The 22,101-nt window shown below is 45.0% G+C and overlaps 1 protein-coding gene across 1 annotated transcript in view; it reads right to left on the reverse strand.

Moving 5' to 3' along the window:
* The window catches only part of LOC124619426 (phospholipase A1 member A-like), a 106,243-nt gene that overhangs the window by 52,875 nt on the left and 31,267 nt on the right, over positions 1-22,101 (reverse strand). The window contains exon 2 of the mRNA XM_047145800.1: positions 6,579-6,721. Coding sequence (XP_047001756.1) covers positions 6,579-6,645 — 67 coding nt within the window. The 5' untranslated portion in view covers positions 6,646-6,721. The remainder of the gene's footprint in view (positions 1-6,578; positions 6,722-22,101) is intronic.

A 22,101-nucleotide genomic window follows, 5' to 3' on the forward strand; every position in this document is an offset into this window, starting at 1 on the left:
ATCTGTCTGGAATCTGCTTTACCGACGATCAACTTTATATGATCATTCCATTTTAAATCACTCCTAATGCGTACTCCAAGATAATTAATGGAATTAACTGCTTCCAGTTGATGACCTATTTTGTAGCTAAATGATAAGGGATATATCTTTCTATGTATTCGCAGCACATTACACTGGTCTACATTGAGATTCAATTGCCATTCCCTGCACCATGCGTCAATTCGCTGCAGATCCTCCTGCATTTCAGTACAATTTTCCATTGTTACAACCTCTCGATACACCACAGCATCATCTGCAAAAAGCCTCAGTGAACTTCCGATGTCATCCACCAGGTCATTTATGTATATTGTGAACAGCAACGGTCCTATGACACTCCCCTGCGGCACACCTGAAATCACTCTTACTTCGGAAGACTTCTCTCCATTGAGAATGACATGCTGCCCTCTGTTATCTAGGAACTCCTCAATCCAATCACACAATTGGTCTGATAGTCCATATGCTCTTACTTTGTTCATTAAACGACTGTGGGGAACTGTATCGAACGCCTTGCGAAAGTCAAGAAACACGGCATCTACGTGTGAACCCGTGTCTATGGCCCTCTGAGTCTCGTGGACGAATAGCGCGAGTTGGGTTTCACACGACCGTCTTTTTCGAAACCCATGCTGATTCCTACAGAGTAGATTTCTAGTCTCTAGAAAAGTCATTATACTCGAACATAATACGTGTTCCAAAATTCTACAGCTGATCGACGTTAGAGATATAGGTCTATAGTTCTGCACATCTGTTCGACGTCCCTTCTTGAAAACGGGGATGACCTGTGTCCTTTTCCAATCCTTTGGAACTGTACACTCTTCTAGATACCTACGGTACACCGCTGTAATAAGAGGGGCAAGTTCCTTCGCGTACTCTGTGTAAAATCGAACTGGTATCCCATCAGGTCTAGCGACCTTTCCTCTTTTGAGCGATTTTAATTGTTTCTCTATCCCTCTGTCGTCTATTTCGATATCTACCATTTTGGCATCTGTACGACAATCTAGAGAAGGAACTACAGTGCAGTCTTCCTCTGTGAAACAGCTTTGGAAAAAGACATTTAGTATTTCGGCCTTTAGTCTGTCATCCTCTGTTTCAGTACCATTTTGATCACAGAGTGTCTGGACATTTTGTTTTGATCCACCTACCTCTTTGACATAAGACCAAAATTTCTTTGGATTTTCTGCCAAGTCAGTACATAGAACTTTACTTTCGAATTCATTGAACGCCTCTCGCATAGCCCTCCTCGCACTACATTTCGCTTCTTCAAGACTGCATGGAAATCCACTGCTTCCGAGTGATTTTCTGATTTTCATACAGAGCGCTACGTGGCATTACCAGCATAAACCTAAACAGCCTACTGACAAGTTCAGGTAACGATGGTGAAGGTTGACAGCGATCATGCACACTTCTGCCCAATGTAGATAACAAGGACTCAATAATATTGAGATCTGGTGGCTGTGGGGACCAGGGGAGATGGGACAGTTCTTCCTCGTGCTCACAACGCCAGTCCTGGACGATGTGAATAGGTCTCCTGTTGTATTGAAACACAGCATCACGTTTGGAGAACATACATTGTACCACGGAAGGGACTTCATCAGCCAAATTGGACACACAATCCTTAGCAGTAATATGACCTTGCAGAGTAACCATAGGGCCCATGGATTACAAAAAATGGTTCAAATGGCCCTGAGCACTATGGGACTTAACATCTGAGGTCATCAGTCCCCTAGAACTTAGAACAACTTAAACCTAACTAACCTAAGGACATCACATACATCCATACCCGAGGCAGGATTCGAACCTGCGACCGTAGCAGTTGCGCTGTTCCGGACTGAAGCGCCTAGAACCACTCGGCCACCACGGCCAGCCCCATGGATTACAACAATGCGCCTACCAAAATCATCACCGACTCTGTCACGTTGTACTCCTGTTGTAAGTTGGAAACAGTGTGAAACAAGATTCATCCGACCAAATGACATTATTCGATTGCTCCATAATCCAGATTCTATGACTTTGGCACCACGTTTTCCTGTTACAGACGTTTGCATAACTGATGGGTCGTTTTGGAATTCAAGCTCATTTTGCAATTCTCGGATTATGGAGATCTTTTAGTGCTGTTTTGGATATGCAGGGTTCGCGGGTACAACTTCTGCGGTGACTTTTGCAGCTGTTTCCCCTTATTTTTCGTCACAATCCTCTTCAGTCACCGTCTCTCACGATCACACAGCACATACTTTGTCAGCGTTGTGGCTCAGCGGATGATGTTTTTCCGTTTTCGATATATGCAGTACAAATCTTGGATACGGTGCCTCCTGAAACACCAAACACTTCGACTCTCTTGATTACGGAAGAGCCCGCCATTCGAGCACCAACAATTTCCCCACGTTCGCATTTACTGAGCTCCGGCACAATGCACTCTCAACTAAACAGAACACTGTTCTGACTACAACATACAGTTGCGCCGTATTGAGGACAGGTAGTGTTCGTGGTCAACCACAACAGTGAAACCACCAGGGTTGGCTATCATCTGAATTTATGTTCAAGCACGGATTTCTAGCGGTGTTTCCACGTTTTTAACCACTTCCTCTAAGTTGATCCGTCGTTTCTGAGGATTTTATGGGCTGCTGATTTGCTTGACCTTCTGTTGGTTGTCGTATTAATTCGGCATCGTATTACTGGTAAACGCCAACGTCCTTGCCCCAGTGGTTACATTGGTTCCCGCCAGATTACCGAAGTCAAGCGCTATCGGGCTGGGCTAGCATTTGGATGGGTGACCATCCGGTCTGCCGAGCGCTGTTGGCAAGCGGGGTGCACTCAGCCCTTGCGAGGCAAGCTGAGGAGCTACTTGATTGAGAAGTAGGGGCTCCGGCCTCATAAACTGACATAAGGCAGGGAGAACGGTGTGCTGACCACATACGCCTCCCTATCCGCATCTAGTGACGTCTGTGGGCTGAGGATGACACGGCGGCCAGTCGGTACCGTTGGGCCTTCATGGCCTGTTCGGACGGAGTTTAGTTCTTTAGTTATTACTGGTAGACAGCATTTTCCGGACAATTTACTACCGAGGTACACGTTCACTAGAATAATTTCCATAACCGTGTGCGTGTGTAACATACGTCCTCCCAATTTACTACTACAACTCTTCAGTTTACGTAACTTAATAAACACGTTGTGCTGCAGAAGGGATCTTGACAATATACAGGGTGATTCAAAAAGAATACCACAACTTTAGGAATTTAAAACTCTGCAACGACAAAAGGCAGAGCTAAGCACTATCTGTCGGCGAATTAAGGGAGCTATAAAGTTTCATTTAGTTGTACATTTGTTCGCTTGAGGCGCTGTTGACTAGGCGTCAGCGTCAGTTGATGCTAAGATGGCGACCGCTCAACAGAAAGCTTTTTGTGTTATTGAGTACGGCAGAAGTGAATCGACGACAGTTGTTCAGCGTGCATTTCGAACGAAGTATGGTGTTAAACCTCCTGATAGGTGGTGTATTAAACGTTGGTATAAACAGTTTACAGAGAATGAGTGTTTGTGCAAAGGGAAAAGTTCTGGACGGCCGAGAACGAGTGATGAAAATGTAGCACGCATCCAGCAAGCATTTGTTCGCAGCCCAGGAAAATCGACTCGCAGAGCTAGCAGAGAGCTGCAAATTCCACAATCAACTGTATGGAGAGTCCTACGAAAAAGGTTAGTTATGAAACCTTATCGTCTGAAATTGGTTCAAGCACTGTCTGCAGCTGATAAGATTAAAAGAATCGATTTCTGTGATTTTATCCTTGCTCAAATGGAAACAGATGAATCTTTCGTTTCAAAGATTGTGTTTAGTGATGAAGCAACTTTCCACACTAACGGGAAAGTCAACCGTCACAATGTCTGTATATGGGGCACTGAGAACCCGCGGGAAACAACTCAGTATGAACGTGACTCGCCTAAGGTGAACATTTTCTGTGCCATTTCAGCCAATAACGTTTTTGGTCCCATTTTCTTCGAAGGTGCTACTGTAACTGGACTACAGTATCTGGAGATGTTAGAGAATTGGCTGTTCCCTCAGCTCGAACAAGAAGCACAACAATTCAGATTTCAGCAGGATGGAGCGCCACCACATTGGCACTTATCTGTCCATAACTACCTGGACGTCAACTACCCGAGGCGATGGATCGGCCGCCAGGCAGCCCATGACAGAGCACTTCATCACTGGCCTCGAAGAAGCCCTGATCTTACCCCCTGCGATTTTTCTTATGGGGGTATGTTAAGGATATGGTGTTTCGGCCACCTCTCCCAGCCACCATTGATGATTTGAAACGAGAAATAACAGCAGCTATCCAAACTGTTACGCCTGGTATGCTACAGAGAGTGTGGAACGAGTTGGAGTATCGGGTTGATATTGCTCGTGTGTCTGGAGGGGGCCATATTGAACATCTCTGAACTTGTTTTTGAGTGAAAAAAAACCTTTTTAAATACTCTTTGTAATGATGGATAACAGAAGGTTATATTATGTTTCTTTCATTAAATACACATTTTTAAAGTTGTGGTGTTCTTTTTGAATCACCCTGTATAATTTATGAATAACAAACGATTTATGATGACGTCTTGGGTTCATGCTAATGGTCTCTATGTCTATTTAAAGTTCACTTAACTTTAATGGACACTGACACTACTCACTTTTTCACTGGAATTAGCCATTGCTCTTTAATATTCCGTTCGGTCACCTTAAAGAAAAAAAATACTGATTCATGTTACACAATTAATACATATTATCAAAATGTATGTATGTATGTGTGTTTGTATGTTCCACATCTCCCCCTAAACCATTTCACCGATTACAGCCAAACATGGTATACATATCCTTTACTGTCAGGTAACAATCGCTGTGAGGGTAAGAATCAGGACATAAGACGTCATAAACAATGAGATGCGAAACACTCCTGCATCATGTACGACATATAAATTTATTACTTTTGTGCCACTAACTCTATTCGCAACAGATTTTGCAGCCAGTGGCCACATATGCCGCTGAATGTACCTATAAAATTATGTCATTGTACAATATATAGACCAGGTGATGTGACGTCATAAACAATGAGTTGCCTGAAAAACTGCAGTATCATGCATGACGTTTAAATTAATTACTTTTTTGCTAATAACTCTTTTCGCACCATATTTCGCAGACAGTATCCAAATATGCCGCTGAATATACGTATCATTGCACAACACATAGTTCAAGAAATATGACGTCATAAGCAATGAAATGCATAAGATAAGGCCGCACCATGCCTGAAGTTTTAAAAGATATATTCTTTACTGCTAAGACACTCCTACAGTTGAGTCAATTTAAGGAAATCTCAGACACCTGGCCGCACTTTTAATAGCTTTTAACTGCGAAACGCAAACGGCTGGAAGCGAAAACAGTAGCCGTCTATAGAGCTATGAAGAGGAGGCGTTGCTATAGAGACGTTTACAAAATCGTGTTGTAAACACGCTCAGCATACGGAAACTGTACGTTTCTGATAGAAAATTGATAAAATCAATACCAGGACAGTGTCGGGTTTAATTGCTAGTATTAAGTGTAAAATAACTACCCTGCCTCTCTATTCGCACCTATCGGGCTCGCGCCTTGCTCATAGTTCGCTACATGATCCGATGTCCCAGTCTGACAAATTCAAATGGCCCTGGGCACTATGGGACTTAACATCTGTGGTGATCGGTCCCCTAGAACTTAGAACTACTTAAACCTAAGTAACCTAAGGACATCACACACATCCATGCCCCAGGGAGGATTGGAACCTGCGCCCGTAGCGGTCGCGCAGTTCCAGACTGAAGCGCCTAGAACCGCACGGCCACGCCGGCCGGCCCCAGTCTGACAGCTCATGCGCCTTCTGCAGTCGCCGAAAGCTCATACCGCACTTTAGCTGACAGGACATCCCCGCGAAACCTTAGGTCTTGATCTCTGTTGATCTGTAGTGGATACGGAACAGCAGCCGGTCAGATATTTACCAAAGAAAAATCGCCAAATAGCCCTATGTTTTCAGCAGTTATTTTATTTAGACGTCCAGTTTCGGCATCTCATTAATGCCATCTTCAGGCCCCTATGCACTCCATGTATAGACAGTCAGATACGTCGACAGATTCATAAGCGGAGCGATCAGTATCTGGATTCCGCGAATTTTTTTATGGAGTGTGTACTTCGAAGCACATACCACCAAAAAAAATCACTAAGGCCAGGTATTAATGGTTCTGGTTGCGCATACATCGGTATATCTGATCGTCTATACATACAGTGCACAGGGGTCTGAAGATGACATTACTGAGATGCCGGAACTGATTGTCTAAATAAATTAACTTCTGAAAGCATACGGCTGTCTGGCGATTTTTCTTTGGTAAAAACCTTTCGTCTTGAGTGCAGAAGAGATGGGTAAAGGAAAGATTTGATACATCTGTACCCTTACAAGCTTACATTGAAAAACAAAAGATATTTGGAAACAAATTCACATTTTCACTACGAGGCCGATGACGTTGCGGCAGATGTTGGTACTCCTGCCTACCTGTGGGGCCGGCAGCGGCGAGCAGCGCCAGCGGCAGCAGCAGCAGTCGGGGCGAGGCGCCGTCCATGTCGGGCAGTGAGGGCCCGGCCGTCCTCAGGGCCTGGCGGCTCTCCAGCTAACGGGCCGCGGGGCGCACACGCCGTCTGCAACACAAGCGGAGCCACGACTGACTCGAGCGGAACTCGTGCGTCCGACAGACGCCGTGCCCAATGTTCATTCCACTGACACGGACGGGGGCGCGGCCGCGCTCGCAGACTTGTCCCTTTGTACAGTAGCGGTCAAAGAGATCTCTTTCGGCGACAACTGACTGTAATGCAACAGCGGATAGCCCTTCTTCCTGTTCCTACTTGTCATAAACGCGAACACACATTACTTCCGGCATTGCTGCGAGAAATTCCCTCAAAATGGCTCTGAACCCTATGCGACTTAACTTCTGAGGTCATCAGTCGCCTAGAACTTAGAACTAATTAAACCTAACTAACCTAAGGACATCACACACAACCATGCCCTAGGCAGGATTCGAACCTGCGACCGTAGCGGTCGCTCGGTTCCACACTGTAGCGCCTAGAACCGCACGGCTACTCCGGCCGGCGAAATTCTCTCAAGTACATGGTGTCCATGAGAGAAAGTCCCAGTTATAAATTTTATAGAAGCAATTGTAAGCGTTGTGGAGTAATGGTTCAAGGACACAATGAAACAGTAACTCAGACAGTTTTAGATAAGCACTAGCGCGAGCACTGCTTTGTTGTTTTCCCGCTTGCAGCACCACATACGTTACATACACAGGTAATTTCCAAGAATCATAGCCTGTCGAAAGCACGGTCCCCTAATGATATATAGGGTGTTTCTTTCCACCGTGTACAAACTCTAGGGATATATCGATGAGAGGACACGTAACAAAAAAGGTCAAATGAACTCCTGTCGCCGGCCGGAGTGGCCGAGCGGTTCTACGCGCTTCAGTCTGGAACGGAGCGACCGCTACGGTCGCAGGTTCGAATCCTGCCTAGGGCATGGATGTGTGTGATGTCCTTAGGTTAGTTAGGTTTCAGTAGTTCTAAGTTCTAGGGGACTGATGACCACAGCAGTTAAGTCCCATAGTGCTCAGAACTATTTGAACCATTTGAACTGTTATGAAAATTGAAAATACCAGTCAGCGTTAAGGTGGCCTCATCTGTGAATAGGATGGATGACACAAATCCCGGAATCGTCCTTGCCTGCTGAAGAAACCAGTGGCAAAATTGCTCCCGGTGTGGAAAGTCTGTCGTTAGTAAGCCCTGGAAACGCTATAAGTGATAAGGGTAGTAACAGTTGTCATGGAGAATGTCCCACATGAGCGTCCGGCAGGTAACTGCCTGGTACTGATACGGCGTCGCTTTCCAGTGTTGATCACATTTTCCTCCAGGTCTGGTGTCCGAACATTTCGGGGACGTCCTTCATGATTTCCTGCTTCCTGAAACGACCCTGGCTCTGACAAACGGCGAAACACTGTTACAAACATTGAATGGTGTGGATGTTGTCGGCGGGGATAAGTCTCGTGATACAACCTTGCTGCCCTCCACCCGTTGCCATATGACTTTCCGTACGTAAACATCATGTCGGCAAGCTCTCGATTCAAATACGAAACCATTGCGCACAACGCTGTATCACATCCACTACAAGATGAGTCACCACGAGAAGTGAATCGGACATAACATTACCAGTTACTATGGCAAGAGAGAGCGCTAGGGTGTGACATATGAAGAACAGTATCATCCTCTAGGAGAAAACAATGTGTACTGTTAACTGTGGCTGCATGGTACAGCGCGTATTAGACCGCAGTCTTTGTAACAAAGCATGATTGAATAAACGGTCTGTGGGGTGGAAACCATGCATTTCCGGACGTACGGTCATTAGTCCTTTCTTGTTCCGTATCCTCTCATTGATCAGTGCCTATATTTTGTACACGGTGGAAAAAATCACCCACTACTTCGAAACCGTGGCTCGATGTCCACCACACGACACATGTGGCGCAAGCTGTGGATACTGTTTATAACACTGGTTGTCAAACTTTTTTGATCAAAAGCCAATATTGACGCTCTGGGCCTGTTCCTTGGACCGTATATGTACCGATCTCGTTATTATTTGGTAACATACATAACTTAGTATCTTATGAGCTCGCAACAGACTAGCTACAATAAGGTCGCGATCAGGTGGCCACCAGCTCCTTAGTACTGCTTGTTAAAAGTCGGCACCATGCGAAACACTTGTTTCGTATTGCTGCCACCCTCAACAACCCCAAAGTTGTGACACTGACGAAGTCTTGTGCTCTCTGTGTGCGTGAACGATTTACTGATTAATGACAGTAATTGTACTACGTGTAAATGCCTTGTGCAATCTGAGACACGGTCGCAAACGTTTACTAAATGTTTTGAATGTAATTTTCCTCTTACCGATTGCAATGTATTAAAACAGTCTTAATTCAGTTTCATTTACGTAGCTACAAACGTGAACCACATTGATGATGACCGTCTCAGTTATGAGTATTCGCGAATGCATGTTACTTCGATGTCAAAATTTATACCGTAGCATCTGTATGGTACGTCCGCGCACGCCCGAGAGTTGCCAGTACTGGAGGAGAAACAACAAAACATTCACTCTCTCTCCTACACCCTTTACTTCCTCAGGAGCTATGCTACTTACCCCTCTACCCTGAGGTAAGCAGCCAACTTTATTCAGCTCACTGCCGAATGAACCAACATTATGAAATCTACACTTTTAAGATGTTCTTAGCTATAGTTGACGTTTTGGATTCGGCTGTTGTTGGATGCTCGTTATTATAAAATACGACTGAAAACCGCACGAATACTTAGTTCGGACCGCATGCGGCTTGAGGGCCGTAGTTAGACGACCACTGGGCTACAGCGGTCACTTGAGCAACTACAAAAGAAGAACCTTTACTAAGTTAAAATTAATTACAAATGAAAGTAGTAACTTTACTTCCTTTACTCACCAGTCATGTCGCCCGGGTTCCCGGGTTCGATTCCCGGCGGGTCAGGGATTTTCTCTGCCTCGTGATGACTGGGTGTTGTGTGATGTCCTTAGGTTAGTTAGGTTTAAGTAGTTCTAAGTTCTAGGGGACTGATGACCATAGATGTTATGTCCCATAGTGCTCAGAGCCAATCACCAGTCACATCTTTTTCATGCACTATTCCTCTTGTTGCATAAGCTGCCGGCATCAGTTCCTTTTTCCCATAACCCTGGTAGACCATCGCTACGTCAGTCAGAAATGTCGGAAGAGTATCAAGAGAGTCAATTTTTCCAAGTAACCTCAAATTTTGAAATAGATTGTAAGGTGTCAGGCAAATCCAACACCTTCCATGAAAACCCTGACATGATAGCAAATCCGGCAGTATGTCACTTAGCTCCGAATAAATCCTGACATTAAATTAACCAAAGTAATAAGATCAACGAGTGAGCAAATGGAATACCACATACTAACACAAGAACGCCTAAATGCATGTCATACCTTCCCACCGTGAAACAGACGCAGTTCTGAGGGAAGAAACGAGAACAGAAACCGAGAGCAGAGTCGTGTAGGCTAGGAAGCCCTACGATAAGGAACGGACACCCACGTCACCAGCCGACCGCCAGGACCACCCCACAGCGCATGTTAAAAGATAGAGCCCTCCAGAAGAGCAGTATAGATCTTACGATAACACTAAAAGGACCACACCAGCTGAAAGTTTTAGCGTGAGACTATACGCGTCTCTGTTACGTTGCAAACGTTAAAAACATTGCCCCACCACGAAAAGTATAACGTTTCTCATTGGATAGACAGAATTTTTGTAGGCAGAGCTTAAGGTTAACATTGAGACCCTGCTTAGTCAGTTGAAAACACAGCCAGATACCTTTTTTTTTAAACCAACTTCGGTAAATTGTAGTAAGGAGAAGTTAGAGAGAGTTGCTTCCGAGACAGTGAGTGGTGTGGAGCTGGGCCGCCCGCCGCCCCCTGACGCTGCCTAACAGCGACAAAGTAATGAACGCATGCGATGCCACATGAGAGCACATAAGCCTTCACTTAGAACTGCAGAAGTTTCATCTGTTACACCCCCTTTTTACGTAATAAGAGTGTCAATCGTCAATTAAACTTCGTGGTATTCACATTTGCTACAGGAAGTTAAAATCTGAAATGCGATGATTTTTCTGTTATATAATTATTGAGAAGCCACATCAGCCACTGTAATTTACGACAAGTTAAATAAGTAATTAAAGATAATTGAGGGCCACTGTAGACCAGTTTGATAGTTTTCTCTTATATGAAACTTAACTTAAATCTAGATTATAGATGTGATATGGCATAGGTCATCTTTCGATCCATTGTAGAACTTGGAAACCCATTCAGGGAATATTCGTTCACATTTTCGTTGAATGCAGTTGGTTTTTATCATCCGGTATTAAAATATTTCCTTCTATCAATAGTGCAATTTATAAACAATGTTCTGTGAGTAGAATAAAATTTCCAATGGTAAACTTAACTGCTTTTTCGACGTTATTTTAACAGCTAACTACAAATAGGAAAGCCTTGAACCCCTTCCACTAAATTTAGTTAGTATTAAGATTCTTTTACAGGGAGTGCAGTGGAGCTGACGCTGAAATCATTAAGTATTTGATTATAATATCGCTAGTCTCACTGAACTCTTCTGAACTCTACATGTCATGTGTGGTCTAGCGTCTCCTTACCAGCAACAGGTCCCAGGTTCAAACTAGTCAATTCCCTAAAAAAAAAAAAAAAAAAAAAAAAAAAAAAAAAACACGCTCAGAGCGTCGTTGCGCGAAAGTGGTAGGGAGACACGACTTATAGCAAACAGACACCACGTAGAATGTTAGAAGATATTGGAAGAGGTAGGTCGTCCCTATCTCCTGTACACCCTTCTCTTTTAATCGACGATTTCACTGATTTCCGCAAGCGTCCGATGTTGTGTGTGTTGACAGATGGATCGTCCTAAGACAAAAATTCAGCAGAACGATTCACAAATTTTGTGATCCCCCCACTGGGGGCCGAACCGCACAATACTCCTGGTTTCGGTGTGGGGCGTCGGTGGGGTGGGTGGACTGCTGTGGCCTGTTGTGGGGTTGTGAACCACTGAAGGCTACAGCGGGACGAAGCCTCTCAGTCGTTTCTAGATCCCCAGTTTAATACACAATACACACCACACCAGGTGCTCGAGTGCGTCAGCACTACCAACAGAGAGGTCTAGTTGAGCAACAAGATTTTTGATTGTGATCCCTCGATCATCTCGAATGAGAGTGTCCGCACGTTCCAACGTCGCAGGAGTTACAGTAGTGTGCGGCCGATCGTCAAGCGGGAGATCAGACAGGTTTGCGCGACCTTGTTGCGATGATGATAGACCTGTCACCCAACGATCCACCGTGCTTTTGTTCACTGCAGGTCTCCGTAGACATTCCGCAAGCGCCTACGAATATCCTCGTTGCTCTGATTTTCCGCCATAAGAAACACAATGACAGCTCTCTGTTTGGAACGCACCTCCGTAACAGACGTCGTTTTGTAGTCTACGTATAGCGTCGCTACCAATCGGAAGGTCACGAGACTACAGGGGCTGAAGCGGGAATTCTCCACAACGTCCCACAACAAACTCCGCATTTTTTCAACCGAAATTGGTCTATCAAAAAAGTGTGTTGCATTTCTGATTGAATGCCCCTAGTAGATTTGCTACCCAGTTTCATTGACAAATGATATTTTTCATCTCTCATGTTTTATCGTCATTGTTGATTAATAGTGACGCAGTGGTCTTGTTCAGGTGCTGTCAGCTGGATTCCAACCACACCTTTTCCAGAGCCGGTTCTGATACGTCACGAAACCCACATTCTCTAACTGTCTTCCTGTGATGATCGGCGAGATCTTAATAAATTGAGTGTAGAATCCCAAGCTTTACTTAAATTGGAACCTCTGTCATCGTTTATTGGGTTTTCCGACATCTTCATTTCGATAGATTTCTTAATTCAGCGTTTGCAGAAGCTTGGCTGTTGCATCACGATACTGCCTTCGTTCTGTTTCACTTCATGATTGCATTCGAGGCAGTGCTCGGCGACAGTTGATTCGGTTTATTCATCTCAATCGAGCATGGCGCTGTTGTTCCTTGCACGTACCCTTCACTATTCAAATACACTCCTGGAAATGGAAAAAAGAACACATTGACACCGGTGTGTCAGACCCACCATACTTGCTCCGGACACTGCGAGAGGGCTGTACAAGCAATGATCACACGCACGGCACAGCGGACACACCAGGAACCGCGGTGTTGGCCGTCGAATGGCGCTAGCTGCGCAGCATTTGTGCACCGCCGCCGTCAGTGTCAGCCAGTTTGCCGTGGCATACGGAGCTCCATCGCAGTCTCTAACACTGGTAGCATGCCGCGACAGCGTGGACGTGAACCGTATGTGCAGTTGACGGACTTTGAGCGAGGGCGTATAGTGGGCATGCGGGAGGCCGGGTGGACGTACCGCCGAATTGCTCAACACGTGGGGCGTGAAGTCTCCACAGTACATCGATGTTGTCGCCAGTGGTCGGCGGAAGGTGCACGTGCCCGTCGACCTGGGACCGGACCGCAGCGACGCACGGATGCACGCCAAAACCGTAGGATCCTACGCAGTGCCTTAGGGGACTGCACCGCCACTTCCCAGCAAATTAGGGACACTGTTGCTCCTGGGGTATCGGCGAGGACCATTCGCAACCGTCTCCATGAAGCTGGGCTACGGTCCCGCACACCGTTAGGCCGTCTTCCGCTCACGCCCCAACATCGTGCAGCCCGCCTCCAGTGGTGTCGCGACAGGCGTGAATGGAGGGACGAATGGAGACGTGTCGTCTTCAGCGATGAGAGTCGCTTCTGCCTTGGTGCCAATGATGGTCGTATGCGTGTTTGGCGCCGTGCAGGTGAGCGCCACAATCAGGACTGCATACGACCGAGGCACACAGGGCCAACACCCGGCATCATGGTGTGGGGAGCGATCTCCTACACTGGCCGTACACCACTGGTGATCGTCGAGGGGACACTGAATAGTGCACGGTACATCCAAACCGTCATCGAACCCATCGTTCTACTATTCCTAGACCGGCAAGGGAACTTGCTGTTCCAACAGGACAATGCACGTCCGCATGTATCCCGTGCCACCCAACGTGCTCTAGAAGGTGTAAGTCAACTACCCTGGCCAGCAAGATCTCCGGATCTGTCCCCCACTGAGCATGTTTGGGACTGGATGAAGCGTCGTCTCACGCGGTCTGCACGTCCAGCACGAACGCTGGTCCAACTGAGGCGCCAGGTGGAAATGGCATGGCAAGCCGTTCCACAGGACTACATCCAGCATCTCTACGATCGTCTCCATGGGAGAATAGCAGCCTGCATTGCTGCGAAAGGTGGATATACACTGTACTAGTGCCGACATTGTGCATGCTCTGTTGCCTGTGTCTATGTGCCTGTGGTTCTGTCAGTGTGATCATGTGATGTATCTGACCCCAGGAATGTGTCAATAAAGTTTCCCCTTCCTGGGACAATGAATTCACGGTGTTCTTATTTCAAGTTCCAGGAGTGTAGATTGCTCAGATCGCGCCTCACATGGACAGCATCCCGAAGAATTACAACTCCTATGAGTAGCGTTCTGAAGGCAGGCGTGAGACAGAACGGTCATCAGCGGCACACCCGACTAAAGCAACCTAGCAAATCATCTGTCGCCTTGCAGACCTTCGACTATAATCGCCAAATGAAATACAACGAGAGAAATGTCACTGTGCAAACGCCAAAATTCTGGGACAGCTTCTTTAACCAGTCTGTCGAAATTAAGATGTTGGTATACCTAATAAAACAGAATGGAGGTTTCAGTTCAAGCAAGGTTTTGGATTCGGCACTCACTTTGGCGCCAGGAGTCGAACTCAGCTGTAAAGAGCTACGCAATACCAACACTACTTCCCAGACTGATGGTCCAAGCAGCGAATACATTAATCTGCCAGGAAAGTTTCATAACAATACAGCTCGCAGCACCTGTGGAAGACGAGTGGGTCGGCTGTCGAAAGTCCGAGCAGAAAAAACGAATCAACAACTCGACTGAAGACTTGAAAGCACATCCTTTAATTTTTTTCATTTCTAAAGTATTAGGGTAAATCCGTTTTTGGTGTATCATTAGACGCAGTACTTACGACCGGATTATCGTCAGTAGTGGGCGAAAGCGATATAGCCTGTGGATGTTCTCTAGTAGCGTGGGAAATTATTTGTTTCAGACTTTGGGAGACAGACGTCGTAGTTCCTTTGTCCCTCTTATGTGGATTGAGCTCGCCTGAAAGGGAAAAAATCTTGATGCTGGAGGGAATTCTGGTAGCCTGCAGCAAGCAACCACTTTCAGATTGTTTACTAATTAATATAACTGTACCTAGAGAGATGTAAATTGTGCTTCCTGAAAACACGGGCGCCTTCAACAATTGTTGATAAACGTTAGATTAACAATGTGTTACGAGTCAACTTGGAAATGACAAGGAAAACATGGCGGAGGCCCCAGAAAAAGCTCACTCGCAACACACTCGCCGCTCGAACTAACGACCTACGTGAGAGTAGTCGCGTTACTGGTCAGCTTCCGGATATGTACAAATGTAGATATGTTTTTAGTACAGAAGTCTTAATTATCTTGTGCTATTTTATGAACTGTGTCTTATCGTTGTGCATCGCTGGCGGTGTGGAGATGGTCATTTTGAATCATTATTGTGTAAAGCAAGATGCAGGCTGCACAATGACGGTTTTAAGCATTTTGTATATCCGTAGTTTCAGGACAGCCCTGCTGTTCATAGTTAACATCAATACCTTATCGAATAGTATCAGTTCCAATCTCAGGCTATTCGAAGTTGATACACTTATCTAGAAGGTCACCTTTTCTTAATATTTTACAAACACCGTCTCGATGGCGCTACTGAGATTTGACCCTACAACTGTTTTAACATTTTGTCGTTTTTTATTGGTAAATCAATGCCAACTCAGGAGTTCTCCAAGTACTTTACTTACTGCGAGTGTTGGATGCTTTTTTAATTTTATTTTCGTATTAAATCTATGCCTCGAATCGTTTCGTTCAAATTTTGGTAGTTAATGACCTCCAAAAAGACTGTTCAAATTTGATTTGCAGCATTTTGTGATGGTCGTGCTTCCTCTATCGATTAATTATGTGAAGATCGACTAAACTCGATTGCTTCAAAAACGTAATGTTGTGCACAACATGACTGAAAAGGACTGACGTGTGACTAACCGCTAGTTAGAGGCCTCCTTAGGCGTATTGATAATTGCAGTATATTCTGTTTTGTGTCAAGGTTATCTGTCTTTTGTCGATTGGTGTAAGGAAATTCTCAAAAAATTACACCAAGGAAATGCAAAATCTGTGTACCACACGTCGTAACGGAAGGTGAAACTTGAATAAATCCTGCTGTGTCCTCCATAGACACGAAACACAGCCACACACACCATAGCGCCGAGCCGGCCGCGGTGGTCTAGCGGTTCTAGGCGCTCAGTCCTGAACCGCGCGACTGCTACGGTCGCAGGTTCGAATCCTGCCTCGGGCATGGATGTGTGTGATGTCCTTAGGTTAGTTAGGTTTAAGTAGTTCTAAGTTCTAGGGGACTGATGACCACAGATGTTAAGTCCTATAGTGCTCTGAGCTATTTGAACCATTTTTGAACCAGAGCGCCGACCTGCACGCAGCTGACAGAACTGAGTTAAGGCTACGTCCAGAGAACGGACAACACTGCAAGATCTATTTTTTACTTCCCCAATACGTTAATCAAATACACTGAAGACCCAAAGAAACTGGTACATATGCCTAATATCCTGTAGGGAGACTACGAGCAAGCAAAAAATTGAAATGAGCTTACGGCATTGTGGGCCGGGAGTCCCCCATTAGAGGAAGTTCGGCCTCACGCGTCGGAGATGGGGATGAAATGATGATGAGGACAACGTAACACCCAGTCCCAGAACGGAGAAAAATCTCCTGCCCCACCCGGGAATCGAACCCTGGCCCATTGGCGTGGCATTCCGCCACGCTGACCACTCAGCTAACGGGGGCGGACACGAACACGTAAAAGTGCCGCAACACGACGTGGCATGTACTCGACTAAGGTCTGATGAAGTGCTGGAGGAAACTGACACAATGAACCCTGTAGGGCTGTCCAAAATCCGTAAGACTACGAGGGGATGGAGTCACTCTGTACCAATTCTGGACGTGCGGAATGTCGCATTGTCCTGCTGGAATTACCGAAGTCCGTCGGAATGCACAATGGACATGAATGGATGCAGGTGATCAGACATGATGCTTTCGTACGTGTCACCTGTCAGAGTCGCATTTAGACGTATCAGGGATCCCATATCACTCCAACTACACACGCCCGACACCGTTACAGAGCCTCTACCATCTTGAACAGTCCCCTGCTGACATGCAGTGTCCATGGATTCATGAAGTTGTCTCCATACCCGTAAACGTCCATCCGCTCGAAACAATCTGAAACGTGACTCGTCCAACCAGGCAACATCTTTCCAGTCATCAACAGTCCAATGTCGGTGTTGACGGGCCCAGGAGAGGCGTAAAGCTTTGTGTCGAGGAGCAGTCATCATGGATACACGAGTAGGCCTTCGGCTCCGAAAGCCATATCAATGATGTTTCGTTGAATGGTTCGTACGCTGACACTTGTAGATGGCCCGGCAATTTGCGGAAAGGCTGCACTTCTGCCATGTTCAACGATTCTCTTCAGTCGTCGTTGGTCTCGTTCTTGCAGGATCTTTTTCCGGCCACAGTGACGTTGGAGACTTGATGTTTGTACCGGATTCCTGATATTCGCGGTACACTCGTGAAATGGTCATATGGGGAAATTCCCACTTCATCGCTACCTCTGAGATGCTGTGTCCCATACCTCGAGCGCCGACTATACCACGTTCAAACTTAGTTACATCTTGATAACCTGCCACTGTGTCAGCAGTAACCGATCTAACAACTGCGCCGACCGTAGTGCCGTTCTCTGCTTGTTTACATATCTCTGTATTTGAATAGGCAAGCCTATACCTCTTTCTCCGCGTAGATCGCAAGCGGACATAAATCGACGAACGGCTCCACTCAATATCTGCATCAGCATCAATGGAACTTCAAGAGAGCATCCAGACCGTGTCTAAAACCTACGCCGTCTCTCCGTTTAAATATTATTTTTTTCTAAACTATGTTGTTGCAGACTGTCTTCAAAAATCGTAGTGAAATAAATTCTGTCTATTTTTGTTTGACCACAAGAATGCAGTTAGCAATGAATGTAAATATTTGCCAGCTAAGCTCAGTTATTTTGCATTTAAAACATTTCGTGTTGCAATTTGTATACACTATGTGATCAAAAGTATCCGGATATCCCCAAAAACATACGTTTTTCACATCAGGCCCATTGTGCCGCCACCTTCTGCCGGGTATTCCATATCAGCGACCTCAGTAGTCATTAGTCATCGTGAGAGAGCAGAATGGGGTGCTCCACGGAACTCACGGACTTCGAATGTGATCAGGTGATCGGGTGTCATACGTCTTACGCGAGACTTCCACACCCCTAAACACCCCTAGGTCCACTGTTTCCGATGTGATAGTGAAACAGAAACGTGAAGGGACACGTACAGCAAAAAAGGATACAGCCCGACTTCGTCTGTTGACTGATAGAGACCGCCGACAGTTGAAGAGGGTCGTAATGTGTGACAGGCAGATATCTAACCAGACCACCACACAGAAATTCCAAACTGCATCAGGATCCACTGGAAGCACTATGATAGGCGGGAGGTGAGAAAACTTGGATTTCATGGTCGAGCGGATGCTCATAAGCCACACATCATGACGGTGAATGCCAAACGACGCCTCGCTTGGTCTAAGCAGCGTAAAAATTGGACGATTGAGCAGTAGAAATACCTCGTGTGGAGTGACGAATCACGGTACACAACGTGGCGATCCGATGGCAGGGTGTGGATATGGCGAATGCCCGGTGAGCGTCATCTGCCAGCGTGTGTAGTGCCAACATTATAATTCGGGGGCGATGGTGTTATGGTGTGGTCGTGTTTTTCATGCAGGGGACTTGCACCCTTTGTTGTTTTGCGTGGCACTATCACAGCACAGGCCTGCATTGATGTTTTAAGCATCTTCTTGCTTCCCTCTGTCGAAGAGCAATTCAGGGATGGCGATTGTATCTTTCAACACGATCGAGCACCAGTTCATAATGCGAGACCTGTGGCGGAGTGGACACACGACAGTAACATCCCTGTAATGGACTGGACTGCACGGAGTCCTGACCTAAATCCTGTAAAATGATTTGGTATGTTTTGGAACGCTGACTTCGCGCCAGACGCCACCGACCGACATCGATACCTGTCCTCAGTGTAGCACTCCGGGAAGAATGGGTTGCCATTCCTCAAGAAAACTTCCACCACCTGATTGACCGTATGACTGCGAGAGTGGAGGCTGTCATCAAGGCTAAGGATGGGCCGACACCATATTGAATTCCAGAATTACCGATGGAGGGCGCCACGAACTTTTCAAACAGGTGTCCGGATACATTTGATCACATAGTGTATAAGATAGGGAGAGGCGCAAAACGTCGCATTGGCCACCATAGAACTTATTTAGCGCCTGTAGTAATATCGACTGAAAGAGAAATGCTTTACTGTTATATTAGTTAATGCTTTCATTGACTTTATACAGCAAAACCCTTTACTCTTCACAGAAATATCATGAGCGCCTACGTTAGTCTATGCCAAGTCGCAAGTTGGGCTTTTAAGTCAAAATTCAGTAAGAAAATATTTAGATATCGTACTGCTCAGCTTCTCTGCTGTTCTGAAAATGAAACGATTTAAATCGTTGCAGGTCGTTCGCCTTTTGCACGGTTAGTTTAAATTCATGGTGGCGGCTGCAGCTCGTCGGCGATGGCGCTAGAACAGCTAAAAATGCTAAATGTTGAAAAATTTTAATCGATTTCATATGAAAGAGAATTTACAGTACTTAAATAATTCCAACAAGTGGTCTATAATCATATATTGAAATATTTATGAGATTTACACACGCACACACACACACACACACACACACACACACACACATACACACACACACACACACACAAACACACACTTGATTACTCAAACAGATGCAGTTAAACCATTAACATCGAATGTAAACAGAAGAGAGCGAAATCTGTAATGGTGCTCTTGTAATAACAAAGAATTAACATGACCACAGATATTATACAGGGTGTATATAAAGTCCGGGAACACTTTCAATTATTCGTTGCACACGAACCAAACATTGTAGAGATATCATACATATATCACTTTGAAGAGAAACCCTGAAAGTTTTTCTTCGTGTATACCGCCACAGCTAATCGCAAACATGGCGAGTTCAGGTGCGAGAGCACTTCGCCTAGAGCACTGTCACTGGATATTCCTGCTTGGACATGTTGCAGAAATGGCTGATGCCTCAAATGCAATCGGACTCTCCGTTCGTCTTTCAGCAGGATTCGAACCTGCGACCGTAGCAGCAGCGCGGTTCCGGACTGAAGCGCCTAGAACCACGCGACCGCAGCGGCCGGCTGGCAAGAATTATATTACCGTTGATGTCTGCAGGGTCACTCATGGTTCGCGTATCGAATGTTTTGTAAAAGAAACTTTCAGAGTTTCTCCTCAAAATGTAATATGTGTGAAATCTGTATAATGTTTAGTTCTTGTGAAATAAATAATTGAAAGTGTTCCCAGACTTTATGTACACCCTTTATGTAACTCTAAGTACATCATTTTAAACAGATAGTTATTCTTTGATGATTATATTAATTACAAAAATAATTTTTGATAAATAAAATACATATTATGTTTTCAACACAAATTGATTCTTAGGGTTTTGTGAATGTCTGTTAGAAAAGGGTTTACGTAATTGTTCATTATTCTCCGCATGTTATAAATCGCCGCAAAGAAGAGCCAACAAGTATTCTATGAGTGGTGATAGTTATGGTTTACTGGATTTAGGACTAGGTCATGGCTAAAAGTAGATCAGTGCACGTGAACTTTAAACTATTGCCACGCACCACCTTCATAATAAAGTTAAGTAGTGCAACATCTCTATGAATAAACTATTGTAAATTGTTGATAATCTGTCTTGCAATATACCGTACTTTTATTTAGTTGTCGTCCTACTGTATACGGCCCTGTACGAGTACAGTTGCTACGTAGAAGCAAGTCACCTCGTAACAGCAACTTCTAAGGGGTATTACTATCGGTATTAGTATGACGCATTAAATCGTACACTTCACCCATCGCTAGTTCTCTGAAACTTTCCTGGGGCACGCCTTTCGTCCAGCAAGGGTATTGTCTTGCTATTTTACATGCTACGATGACCAAGGACTACCGGTCACGAGCAAGAATGAGAGTAGACAGTCGACGTCCGGGTTTCGTGCGGAAGGGTCACGCGTGGATGCGTCACATTAAAATTATTTGAATAGTTTGTTAAAGTGACGGTTTAGGAGTTTGGAAGTATTACGTCGATTGTTAGGGTAACAGCGACCAATGATACCGCTTATTTGCGGAAGGTGCGCGTAATTACATAATTATGAAGTCCATGGATGAAACAGCATCGGTATTGTTGTTCAGTAACTTCTGGTGGCTGAACATAATACTACTTGAACAGTTATAAAATATTTCTTTAAAGCCAGTACCGCCATTAGACTGTTTCTTATATGCAGTGTTACATTTACACGATCATGATTTCGGCTTTAAAGTGAAATTGTGAAGTGTTTTAATGTTATACAACGCCTAAGATGGCATACTGTCGTATTTAAAATACACTATTAGACACATTGTCTAAGGGTCAAAATTTCTGGTAAAAGCCAACTGCTTTGTTTTATCACTGAGTATACCATCTTGACTGAATGACAGTTGGCCAACACAGTGATCGAACAAAGCAGTAGGCTTTTGGCCAACTGTCATTCAGTCAAGATGGTATACTCAGTGATAAAACAAAGCAGTAGGCTTTTACCAGAAATATTGACCCTTAGACAATGTGCCTAATAGTGTATTTTAAATACGACAGTATGCCATCTTAGTCACTGTATAACATTAAAACACTTGATAATGGCACTTTAAAAGCCGAAATCATGATCGTGTAAATGTAACACTGCAAATAAAAAAACAGTCTATTGGCGGTACTGACTTTAAGGAAATATATTATGACTGTGGCCCCAATTTATGAAAAAATTATTTAAAAAAAGTTATAAAATAGGTTACTGTGGACAGTTACAACCTAGAAGATTAATTCTGGAAAACAGTACAGCAAAGGCAAACTTAAGTGTGTAGGTGGAATACATTTAACTGTCAAGACGAGTGTGGCTGGGTCTAGGCATTGTGAGGAAGTGTGTAGAATAATCTGTTTTGACTGGCAGCGGTTACGATTCTGCACCCTATACAGGAACAGTCACGGAGCTCAACTGCACACATTATGTATAAAA

Source organism: Schistocerca americana, chromosome 6, assembly GCF_021461395.2.
Source record: "Schistocerca americana isolate TAMUIC-IGC-003095 chromosome 6, iqSchAmer2.1, whole genome shotgun sequence".
Classification (NCBI taxonomy): Eukaryota; Metazoa; Arthropoda; class Insecta; order Orthoptera; family Acrididae; genus Schistocerca; species Schistocerca americana.